Source organism: Chlorocebus sabaeus, chromosome 21, assembly GCF_047675955.1.
Source record: "Chlorocebus sabaeus isolate Y175 chromosome 21, mChlSab1.0.hap1, whole genome shotgun sequence".
NCBI classification, from domain to species: Eukaryota; Metazoa; Chordata; class Mammalia; order Primates; family Cercopithecidae; genus Chlorocebus; species Chlorocebus sabaeus.
This window is the reverse complement of record NC_132924.1, coordinates 59,261,045-59,273,876: the sequence shown is the minus strand read 5'-3', so window position 1 is coordinate 59,273,876 and position 12,832 is coordinate 59,261,045. Positions and strand designations below refer to the sequence as shown.

General features: G+C 39.4%; 1 protein-coding gene across 1 annotated transcript in view; it reads right to left on the bottom strand.

The window, feature by feature from the left end:
* The window catches only part of CALCR (calcitonin receptor), a 152,079-nt gene extending 144,811 nt beyond the window's left edge, over window positions 1-7,268 (bottom strand). The window contains exons 1-2 of the mRNA XM_007982144.3: window positions 7,189-7,268; window positions 6,787-7,003 (exon numbers count right to left, since the gene is read on the bottom strand). Coding sequence (XP_007980335.3) covers window positions 6,787-6,892 — 106 coding nt within the window. The 5' untranslated portion in view covers window positions 6,893-7,003; window positions 7,189-7,268. The remainder of the gene's footprint in view (window positions 1-6,786; window positions 7,004-7,188) is intronic.
* Window positions 7,269-12,832: the final 5,564 nt, after the last annotated feature.

Sequence of the window (12,832 nt, the reverse complement as noted above, 5' to 3'; positions counted from 1 at the left end):
TTTTTTTTATAAAAAGGTTTTTCTTTTTTAATTATACTTTAAGTTCTAGGGTACATGTGCACAACATGCAGGTTTGTTACATAGGTATACATTTGCCGTGCTGGTTTCCTGCACCCATCAACTCATCATTTACATGAGGTATGTCTTCTGATGCTATTCCTCCCTCAACCCTCAGTCCCCGGGCAGGCCCAGGTGTGTGATGTTCCCCGCTCTGTGTCCAAGTGTTCTCATTGTTCAATTCCCACCTATGAGTGAGAACTTGCCGTGTTTGGTTTTCTGTCCTTGTGATAGTTTGCTGAGAATGAAGGTTTCCAGCTTCATCCATGTCCCTGCAAAGGATATGAACTCATCCTTTTTTTATGACTGCTCTATGCAACTTTTAAATACACAAACAGTCTGGGAAATATTTGGTATATGCATAAATGCTAGAATTTCCAGATCATTATTCTTGAGGGCAGGGGCTTAGAAACTCATTTTTTTCCCCAATAGAGATAGAGAAAATTATTTCAATGAATGCATAGCAACAGAGAAGAATACTTTACATAATACATAAGTATTTAATATATACCTATATATTCATACATACACAAACACACAGCTCACATGCACAGGACCTCTGGAAACTCTAAAACAAGAGATATCAATCATGATATAACATGACATCTTGGTTGGGGAAATTAAACGCTGTCCAGGAAAGGCTAAAAAGAAGGAAGCAGCATGTAAGTTAAGCTTTAGGAGACTGCACCTTTCAAAAAGGGAAAGTAAAGTAAGGCAGGCGTCTCAAACTGATTGAAATTATTGTGTACAATCAGTGTCTCCATTTCCTCACTTCACATTTATTTCTCGACCCCCACCCAACTCACGATTAAAATTGCTCTCAATTAAATCCAATTGTGAGCTCTCAGTCCTTGTCCCACTTGATGATCTACTGGTAACATCCTGCATGAGTGCTCGCTTTCTCCTCCCTGACTTCCATAAAATTACATTCTCTCTCTCTCTCTCTCTCTCTCTCTCTCTCTCTCTCTCTCTCTCTCTCTCTCTCTCTCTCTCTCCCTCCTGTCTCTCTCTCTCTCTCCTGTAGTCTTTCACCTCTGTCTTTCTTTACAGGATTGTTTCCCATTTCCCTTTGAATATTTGTGTTTTCCAGGATGTTTTACTTTTCTTTTAATTTTCTACCTTTTTTTTTCCTGTATATTTTCTTTCCTTATTCCCTGTTTTTACTTCTCCAGAGATAATATGCTTTATTCCTATGCTGTCAGCTGAAGTAGATTCACTATGTCTCTTAAATTTATATTTCTAGAATGAAATTCTCTCTTGAGGCACTAATTTCTATATCTACTTCTACTTAACATTATCACATGGATAAGCCAAAGACATTATTTCTTTTCCTCCAAATTCAACTATTTATCTTCCCTCTCCAAAATACTCCTCGTCCCGACTTGGTGAATGACATTACATCTCTCTTATTATCTATGAAAGAGGCCTGGAATTCATTATACAATTTTTCTCTTTCATCTCACCTCTAATTTCCATAGTTCACCAAATCCTACAAAATCTACCTTTAAAATAATTTCCTGATTTTTTTCCCCTTTTCTATCTCCAACAAGGAGGCCTAATTGATTCTTCCCTCTGTCACTGCAGCAAGACTGCAGGTGTCCAGTTAATCTGTATCCTTCCTTTTTTCAATCTAATATGCCTCTTATTTTTCCACCAGAGTGATCTACCAAAATGGCAAATCTGATTATTTCAGAAACCTATATTAACTCCTTCAAGGACCCCTATCTACTATCTTCCCGATAAAATGCAAACCCTTTAGTATGGTAGGCATGCAAGCTTCCTTGTGTATAATCTGTGTCCTTTAGACCCTGCTGGGGCAACCAAAATACCTGTGGTTTCCCCAAGTCACCATGTTGTTTGAAGCCACAATCTAGTGTCCTGGCTGTAACACTTCATTTTTTCCCCTCCTTATCTAGCTCATTCTGTTCTGTCATTTCAATGCTGAATCATATCCCCTTTAGGGTAACCTCCCTATAAAATTTCCCTGATGCTCGGGTTAGGTGTCCGGTTAGACACCCTCATGGCATTTCTCTACTGGAATACATACTACAGGGCTGTATAATGTTTGTTGGTTTGTCTGTCTCTTCCAGTCCCCATGAAAGCAGGATCTGTAATCTGTCACAATATCTCCTGACTAGGACATAATAGGCACTTAGTGCATATGTATTGAGTTTTAAAATATGAGCAAAGCTATTCAGATGGAAATTTGTTAGATGTGTTACGGGAGAATGATTAATACATTTTAAGGATGGAAGAAGGTAAGATTTGAAATGATGAATTCTGAACTACCGGACAAATAAAGGGCAGGGAGTGAGACTAGGGTTGCAGCGAGACATGAAAACCAAAGAAAAGCAGCTCTGCAATGGAACCATTGATGTAAAGGGACACACACACACACACACACACACATCAATTTTGAGGCAGAAGAATATAGACTGAGGTTGACACGCAAGGGCACAGGGTTGAAAGTGAAGAATGGACTCCAAATCAGGAATCAGTTTTTCTAGTGTAACTACAGCTTCAGAACTAAAATTAAGGAGCTGTTGAGGTTTTCTACCTGACTTGGATAGGAAAGCTAAGCTAGGATTATACCATGAAACATCTTAAATACTGGGCTGAAGAGGAGTTCTAAGTCTTGCCGTCCTTGGACAATCACTGAACAATTATGGACAGAAGGGGACAAAATTAGAGATTAGAAAGCAAGTCTAACCATGTTGTATAATACTGAATTCAGCAAAAAGAAAATGTGACTGAATATCAGGAGAATAAGTATTTTATTAATGATAACAAAAACTTAAACTAGAGGTGTGACAGTGATACTTAGAGGAAGAAATAGGTAGCATCCATGGGAAAATCTGGAAGTAGCCTGAGACTTGATAAGAGAGAGGAAAGACATAAATTTTACTGAAATAGTTAAACATAGTTTAAATTTTAGTGAAATGGAATAGTCAAATATTTCACTGAATCAGGTACTTTATTTCTTTGAGAAATAACTCCTTGGGTTTAGATTATATGTGTTATTCTGGTACAAAGAATACCAATTTATATGCTATTTTTTCAAATAAAGCAAGACTTTAATTTTTAACAAAGACAGAATCTTATACCTCAGGTATCCCCTGGTACCCCGGAGGTACCAGGCAGCTGTGCAGAGCTGCAGGCATAGGCTAGGAAGTGCCGCCAGCTTCACTGAGATACATGTTGCCTTGCCAACTTGTATTAGGGATATTTTTCTGTATTCTGTGATCCACTCTTTCTTCCCTGAAACATTTTTTTTCTTAAAAACCAAAACAAAACTACATTCTAATCAGACAACACTGTTTTTGAAAAGCCAATTCAAGAAAATTACTGTTAGAAGTATTGAGCAACAGATACTGATAACATTTTTTCTACTGATTCTTCTCCAGTGTTCTATCTTCATGATTCACTTTTAACATAAAAATTTAAAGACCTCAAACCTCTCCATATTGCTGGTTTTCTAAACATATAAGGGAAGCCAGAAACATATGTTAATATGATTTTCTGTGTTTTGATACTAGAATTGAAAACAAGTTAGTATCATTATGAAAACACAAAATCTTATCACTTGGTTTTATAACACTCATTATATGAAGCTCTAGAAGATCACATTCACATTGAAAAGCACATAATTGTCACATAAATGATGCTTTTAATTAAGTGAAAGATCCATACCTGATTGGGATGATTACTTATGTATTTCTCATTCTCTACCAGACACGACATCCTTGAGGATGGGGATATGACTTATTTGTCTATGTCTCTTCAGACTCAGTGCAATGCTCGGCATATAACAATCAAAATTTTTTTGAATGAATGACATTATAAAAAATATAACACTTACATAGAACTTACCATGCACCAGACACCTACCCAAATACTTCACAAATAATAACTTATTTAATTCTTATTCTACAAAGAAAATTGAGGCACGGAGATGTTACATTATGTGCCCAAATCACACAGATAGAAAGTTATGGAGCCAGAAGTCAAACTCAAGCAGAGCTGTGACAGAATTTGTACTCTTAACTTATATTATCTTTAAATAAATGCTGCTGTTAAGTTGTAAAAAATACAAATATGTATATAAATATGTAATGTAATCCATCATTGAACTTAAAAAGACCTGGGTTCAAATATATTTTTAATTTACTTGGTTCGTGGCTTTGAGCAAGTTCATTAACCTAATGGGTCCTCAGTTTCCTCAAACATAAAATCATAATAATAGCTTGTAACTCACAAGGCTACTCTTAGTTTAAAACATAATTTTTATAAAAGTACTAGATTATCATTAGCACCGGGTATATGGTAGTTAGTGTGCCAAGGGGAATGATGCTATTTTTCTCTTTCTTCCCTTTTGAAAGGGTATGTATTTGTACCTTACACATCATACAGGTCTTAAGCAAAAGGAGATGAAATTGTATGTTTCATCAAGTATTATTTTCAACATCTCTCAAAGCTAGAGTTCATTTACTAAAGCATTTTCTGGTTGGGCAGATCAACTTCAAACTCAATAGCTTGTTTTCTGGATAAAAAATGTTTTTCCGAGAAGCTGTTATGGTCTAAATATCTAACATCAAATATTAAAATATTTTTCTTCTAATTGTAAGATCAAGTTATACATATATATATATGTTTATACATACATGTTTCTTTTTTAAAAAGAAAAAACTATTTAACCAGCAATATAACAAACAGCATTTATTTTTATCAAGAGCCTCCAACATCAGTGAGTTCTACCAAGTCTGGTGGAAATCCTCTTGGTCAGAGGCTCTCAGTCCTGGTTGCGTACTACAATCACCTAAAGAAATACATCAAATTGCAGACCCTTTCCACAGATACTCTGATTTAATTGAATTGGGGTAAGGTTGGGCATCCGTATTTTTTGAAAGTTCTCCTATTAACCCTAATTTGCAGCCTGAGTTGAGAATACTGGTTTAGATTATCATTGAAAACGTTACCCGTCTCCTATTTCCATCTCACTTGGACTCTAATAAAAACTGACAATAGATATTATTTTCATTCATGTTAACATTGACAGAGTCTGAGAGGTTCATCAAGAACAGAATTGCCATGGCACAACTAAACTAATAGTTAGCTCCCTTTCTTTAACTGATTAGAGCAAATGCTCTCCATCCACCATCAATCATTACCTCCGGTTTCAAAATGAGAAACAGAAGCTGTATTTATATCAGCTATTTCTTTTTAACTTTGAGAATCATGAAACAAAACAACTCCAAGATTATTTATATGTTCTTATAAACTAGTTATAATGAAGATTACTTGTTTACTTATTGTGTTGATGTAGTCAGTGAATAAACTTAGAACATTTTATAATACGACCAGATATTATTCTTGGGCTATAGTTCATAGAATAAGCTACAGGTTAGAGGCATTCAACCAGAACAAATCCCGGCTAATGGATGTTTTGAGCTATGTTGAAATATTGAGTAGAAATGAGTTCCCACTGAGAATATCAACTTAAACTGTAAAAGTTTTACAAATCTAATCACCTTAGTTTCTCTTATAATACTAGTGTATAACCAGCAATCTCAACTTTTTAAAGCTGAGTTCTTTTACTACTGAACTCATAGGCTAGCAATATGCTATTAGAAATTACACTTTATAAATTCCATAACACTAAAAGCATTCCTACTTTGTCCTTAATGGTAAGCCAACTGGTCAAAATACACAAAATATTTGCTTTCTATGATCATTTAATACAGACTTAAACTCGGACACTCTATAATTTAAAGATTAGCTTTAAGAACTACTTTGTAAAACTTTGACTTATTTTGAACATTTCACTTTCAATCACCGAATAATTTAAACAAATAGCCTTACACAGATAACTTGATTCTGGTTAACCACAGCCAGGAAATAGGGTCTCCTGAAGATCAGCAAGTGGAACACTGCCTTCTCTTCTTGCAAATATCACATAATATTAGGTTAAAGCTTTCATATAAAACTTTGCTTAGGTAGATTTGCTAAATAAAGTCGGTATGGTAGTTTACTAATCTCAATTGTATTGTTGATTTTTGGCTTGGACCTCAAGGACAATGAATGTTTTGAGAAAAGGAATTAATTTGTCACAGCTTTTCTTGATGTCTTTCACCCAGACTTGGGAAGAGTATCATGAAAAATAGTACTCTTTTGGAAACTATGCACACAACATATTTTTCCTAATAGGTGTGAAGAATGGCTGCTATGCATAAATGATTGTTGGAAAATAATTCTCTGTAAAACATGACCTAACAAGCAACTCCATTCACTACTGTGCTCACTTCCAGTATCCAGAACCACCACGACACATCTTATAGATGCCGGTATTATCTGTTTGTCAGTTAATAAACACCCTTTGGAAAAATTCACAACTTTATCCCCCGTAGTTTTCCTACCCAGTAAGTTGGAGAATAAAACTTTTGAGGGAAAATTGATATTAACAACATAGTAAAAGTCACAAGAAATCAAAAGATTCTTCAATACGAAACTATAAGTTGTTGGCTCTTCCCAGGACACCTATTGTTCTTTTTTCTTTATTAAGGGTAAAGTAAAGCGTCTGAGACCTAGCTGACCCTACATGAGAACCTCAAGCACCACAATCAAACCGCAGTTCTATAATTAAAAAGCAAGGTGCCTATCGCCCCTGCACTGTTAAACATCCCTTGGACACCCCAGATCCTTAAGTCCCGCTCATTTCCAGACCCTCCTTACCTGGAATTCTGTCACTGGGCGGCCAGGCACAGCTCAATAGAAGCGAAGGGCGTTCGCAGGTGTGGCTCCGGGGATTCAGGAGTCCAAGCTTCAGTGCCCGTCTCATGGGCAGAAGATGTCAGCCGCAGGGTGAGGTGCGGACGTGCCCACCTCTCCAACCCGGGAAGGCCGCCAGTCGCGCGGCGCAGCCCACCCAGAGACTGGGGGGCTGGCTTTCCTAGTTTGACGTGAGAGTAAACTGCGTTAGTCTCTGTCCTCCCTCTCCGCCCCTCTCCTGGTTTTTTGACACTTTAAATCTGTCTTAGATGGTTCAGACCCAAGTCTAGGTTGTATTATCAGCTAAAAGACAACTGTTCTTTCCCCAGGCTTGCTTTCTCCCTTCCCAAAGTCCGGGAGGCTCACCTTGTCAGCGCCTTCCTGCGCTCGCCCAGCTGTGAAGCTGTGCGCAAACTTCTCCTGACTTAAGAGTCTCAATCCTCGCCTGCGCTCCCGCCCCACCCCCGCCCGCCTCCCGACAGGCGGCAGACTAGGTGGCAGCAGAATTGATGAGAGCCAGCCCCGCCACTCCCGGACCCCGCCGCCCCAGTCAGCCCCCTCCAGTCCCAGGAGAGGGAGGGGAGAGCTGGTGAGCTCCGTGCGCCTCCCGCCAGCCCCCGTCGCCCCAGCCCGCGAGTGGGGTTGCGCTCGCAGCTGCTGCCTAGCTCCAGTCGGGGCTGGAGCTCACTCTGCGAGTCCGGGAGACTAAAGCGCCGCGTAAACACAGGAAGCAGGCGAGGGACCCGAGTTAGACCTTGAGTAGGGAGGGAGAGGGGGGCGACAGCCTGGGCTGGGAGACAGCTTTCTGGGAGCCCTGTCCCCTCCCCGGAGGATGTGAGTTTCCACAAGAACCTTACCCCAGAGACAGTGTGACCCTGGCTTCTTCAGCCGCCACTCCGGGGATAGCACTGGGGAGCCTGTGGAGGAAGGGTCGGTAGTGGGCTAGGTAGTGAAAGTGAGATGAGGGCGTGGGAAGACGGCTGGCTAAGAGCTGGGGTGCTAAAAGGAAAAAAGAGCTGAGAGGAAGGAGATGAGAAGAGACACCTTGGGGGTCACGCAAACCCTGGGAGAGCGTCCGGAGTTGGGCGACTGTAGGTTGGGGGCACAACTTGGATTTGGAGAAAGAGTGCTCTCCGTGCAGGGGACTACTGGTGGGCACAGTGTTTTAGGGTGAATGAAAACAGAGAGGACGGCGAGGGAAGACGGGGATATGGGGTGCCTGACTTGGTGTCGGACACTGCGACTCCTCTTCTTTCCCCCTAAAACCCTCGATGTCAGCAGGAGTCCGGGACAATCCAATTCCAGGCGGGGCGCAGCGGAGGCTGGCAGGAGCGCTCTGGGAGGCAGGCAAGTTGATTCCAAGGACGAGTCACCCTCAACCTCTTTTAGCCCACAACTGGGTGGAGCAAGGCAGGAGTCAACACTTTTTTCCTAACTCTGTTTAGGCGGTGTTGGACTAAGAAAGCAGCATCCGGTGCGTCCCGGGACCACAAGGTGGCTGTGCACCGTCGAGGTTACTAAACACTGTCTCCTTGGCAAAATAAATAATAGCAATAATTTAATAGGAGGGGAAGGAAGTCAGACGGGAACAGCACACTTTCCCTGGTGGTCTTAGGTTCTCATAAGCACACGGGACACCACCAGGTGACAGAGAAGGAGGTGTCCTGTGAATGGAACTGCAGCCCTCACCCGACCATCCTTGGAGCTCTTCCATGGAAACATCAGTGACTGTAGGCAAAAGATGTGCCCGTTTTATTTTGCATGCTCCTGTTTATTTTGAATCCTCATGCCCCACCCCAGAGAGACAACAGGGACCCCTAATTTGTGTGGTTGAGGCAGGAGATCCAGTGGAGGACAGACTCCAGGATGAGATCAGCTCTCATACCCAACATTCCAGGGATTTTATTTTTCCAGGCTCCCTCCTCTATATGCTCCCCCCTTCCCTGCCATCTCCTGTCTGGTGACCCAGAGGGCTGTGTGTGACTCACTGTGCATTCAAACCCTAAGGCACGGACTCACTGCAGAGGAAGATTGTACAGTACCTTCATTCCCAGGATAAGTGGGAATGATGTTGTTAGCAGTAAGAAATGTGACTAGGAAAGGAGGCTGGGCAACTGGGAGACAAGGAGGCTTTCAAAGGAACACACACACACACACACACACACACACACACACACACACAGTAACTTAAACAAAGCCTGTATAAGAAACCCTTCTGAATTCAGAATTTAGATACAAATCTTCACTCTATACTATCTATCTGTCTTGGGTTCAATAGCTCCCTGCTTTCCAGCTGCTCCTGACCAGTCAACACTTGACCATGACCTCCTGTGAGAATTCTCTTTTGGAATATTAATTACCTTCTTTTGGTGCAAACAGCAGAGAAATACTAAAGTTGTTTGAGAGTCTCCTTTGGTCAATTGCTGGGGGCCAAACACTGAGAATTTCTCGGGTTGTAGCCCAAGTCGCTGAAATAACAATGATTCAGGGAGACGATTGCCAAGTAGAAAGTGTTGCCGCCCTCAGCATTGTGTGATAGAACAAGTACAAGAAGATTTTTCTGCTGGAGGTTAAATCCTAGGGCAGCCTGCCTGATATTGACAGCCAGTATTCTGAAAGCAGGATGGGCTTGATTCTATAAATCTAATGAACATATGTGGGATACCAGCCCTTAACCATAATCTAAACAAAGCAAAATCTAAAAGTTATTGAGAAAAATGGCATGGTGTATTATAAAACTTTAAACTGTGTGTGGTCTAAGCATAAGCAACCTCAGCTGATTAAAGTGTAAACTGTGTTTGATATAATATTGGGGGAAACAATGTGAGTTACCTGTAGGCAGACTATTTCAGGGAAGGTGACACAGCAGAAGCAAGATGAAGCTCTCTGGTCCCCTAAGAAGATTAAATTGACTTTGTCAGTAACAGATATTTATTGAACACCAAAGGGGTTATGTACCTGTTGGAAACACTTGGATTTCACAGAAATTTAACTCTACTGCTTTCTTAATATTATTGCAATATTTTCTACATGGACACAGTGTGGTAAGTTTTTGGAGGATGGATGTTAACATGGGGTGGTCTGATAAGAGAAATTGGCATTGTTTTGAAAATGTTAGGGGACCCATTACTGGATCTTGAAATCAAGTTAGTGGGCATAAGGAACATTTAAAAAATGAAGTGGAATAGGATAGAAAATATCAGAGTTCATTGCCATTTTAAAGCACAAGAGTAGTTTCTTGAAACTTAAGTCTCTCTCTCTCTCTCTCTCTCTCTCTCTCTGTGTGTGTGTGTGTGTGTGTATATTAAATTGCAAAGTAAAATATATTTCTTTCTGTGGATCACAAAAATACCTTAAGACACTTGGTTAGAATAAGCTATTCTTCAAGTAGAATACCTTATATTTTCAAATAAGCTTTCAAATGAAATTAGTCCATCAAAGGGGCATTCAGAAAATAAACATCTTAAAATGTGGCAGTCACACATTCCTGGTACTTTTCTTGATTGTTTATTTTAAAATTCCCTGTCTTTATGAGACTTTGCCCCTTTATCTCTGTCCCTCTTCCTCTTTAGAAAATTTCCCCACTGGACAATTACTAATTTAGGGAGAAGTATTCTGTGTATCTTGTCTACAGACTTTTCAATGCAAACTCCACTTCAATTCTGAAACCCTCCATCCTCATTGCTGAGGGTGTGAAGTCCTGCCACTAACAAAGGGTTATCTGACCTCCCAACTGTCTTTCCAGACAAAGTTTGCCAGAGTTTGAACCATACATACCACTTTCTGGACACTTACGGTTCAAGAATTCGGCGACCTTTCCTTAAAAATCATGAAAGTTTGAATTTCAGTAAAAGGAGGGAAGATTGCCCATTATTAAAGACTAACTCTATTAATACCTGTTCCTGTTAAATATGGTTAATGTGAGGGAGGTCACACTTTGTAGACACTGAAGAAAGTCATTTAGTTCTTCTTGGAAAAAAATTGTTATAAGATTAAATAGAGTTTATTCTCTTTTTAACAGGAATTTAGAAGAAACATTTCTGGGCTCTCTCAGGAACCCAGTGGTTAACTTGAATAGCTCCCTATCAGCAAAGTTTTCCTTACGTTGAAATCCAGCTCAATCCATTATGCTTATGTGTTGGTAATTTAGTACATATTTAACACCACATAATGTCAGAACACACTTGGCTAGCCACTTACAGGGGACCCAAAAAGCACAATATGCAGCTCCTACCCTCAAGAAACCCACAGTCTATTCAAGAACATTTGTTTCTTCCTCTTGTAGCCTCCTTCCAAATAGACAACAGCTGGTAATTATTCTTTATATAATTACTCTACCTAGATTTACAGGTCTCACCATGACAGGGCGAATAGTAATTTGCCTTAGTGAAAAACAAACGTTTTCCTTGGAAAACAATTTAAATTTCAATCTGATAAATCATGCTCTCTTGCAGGAAGTGTCCTGCTTCGATTTTCCACCTCTCTTGCAGAAATAGGAGCTGGGGTACTTGTAAGTCTCTCTTCTGTCTTCATCTTTCCAAAGGTGCGACACAGTTGTGTTTCTCTACAGACCATGTCTTTTGGCAGGGAAAAAACAAATTCCACTTGAACTAGGAAGTGTCTTTCCAGATCGTACTTACATAAACTTCAGTTGGGTTAACTGTTAACTTAATGTGTAAATAACTCAGAGTGGGAGGAGATGGCGGGGACTTAACACCATAAAGCAGCAGTGGAAACTAATAGATGCATCTCTGATGAAGTTCAGAAATATCCATTTCCTATATTTTAAAGAAAATTCTAAAGGGAAACCCAGGAGCCAGAAAAAATACTGCAGAAGCAAATGTATGCAGATATTCATTCATTCATTCATTCAACAAATAAAGAAAAATTGAGGCCCCCAAAGCTTATATTCTAGTGGGAAGAGGGAGATAGGTAATAAACAAAATAAGAAATAAATTGTTAATTTCAGATACTGACAATGTTAAAAGATCATTGACAGAAGACTGAGAGGCAGGCATGGGGTAATGCTATTCTAGGATGGCCAGGAAAAGCTCTCTTTGAGCTGAGATGTAAATGAGAAGCCAGTCATCATGAGTTCCCTAGTAAAATTATCATAACGTGTTGCTTCACCTCCCTTTAAATAAAAATAAATAACATTTGGGTCAGGAATCTACTCTTTTGGGATTGTGATAGTGTGTGTGTGTGTGCGCGCGCACACATGTGTGTCTTTGTAAAAGGCTCTTTGTAATTTATTCCTATTTAGTTGACACTCAGGGATCTAGGAGATGAGAGGCATGAGATAGGTAATGATAATTTTCTGTACTTACATGTTGGGCTATATAAAGTTAAATTAGGAAAGAACCCTCACATAGCACTAACTTTTTAGCTTAGATTGTCTCAGGTTTTGTTTGCAACGTGCTAAAATGCAAAGAAATATGGAACTTCCTTCAGAACTAAAACAAAACTTGTCTTTAAAGCCTACAATTCTTACTTTTCTGTTTTCTGATTAAAAATCAACAGTTGTATTAATTTTGCCTTACTGAACTTCTACTATGTGCTGAGCATTTTATTAAGCATCTTAATGCATTTTCTTATTTTACTTCTATGAGGTACGCACAATTATTTGCATTGTACAGATGCAAAGACAACACAATAAATGATTTGACAAAGTATTCAATATTCTAACACAGGCAGTCTAACATATATATTAATACATATCCAACTAATCCTTGTTCAGTTATTACTCAGCACAGATGTAAGTCTACTTATAGGTAAAAAATAGCCAGGCATAAGATTATTTTACTAGGCAATTCTATACGTAGACACATATTTTTAAATGACAACCAAACAAAAATCTTTCAAACAAGTAATTTCCAATTCAGTCACAAACTAAACACCTAGCCATCTGAATAACAGAGAGTTTTATCTTTTCACCTGAGTATAGGCTAATGAAGGAGGCAAGCCATTTAAACAATTAATAAATAAAATTCAAACATCTGCAGCAGAAGTA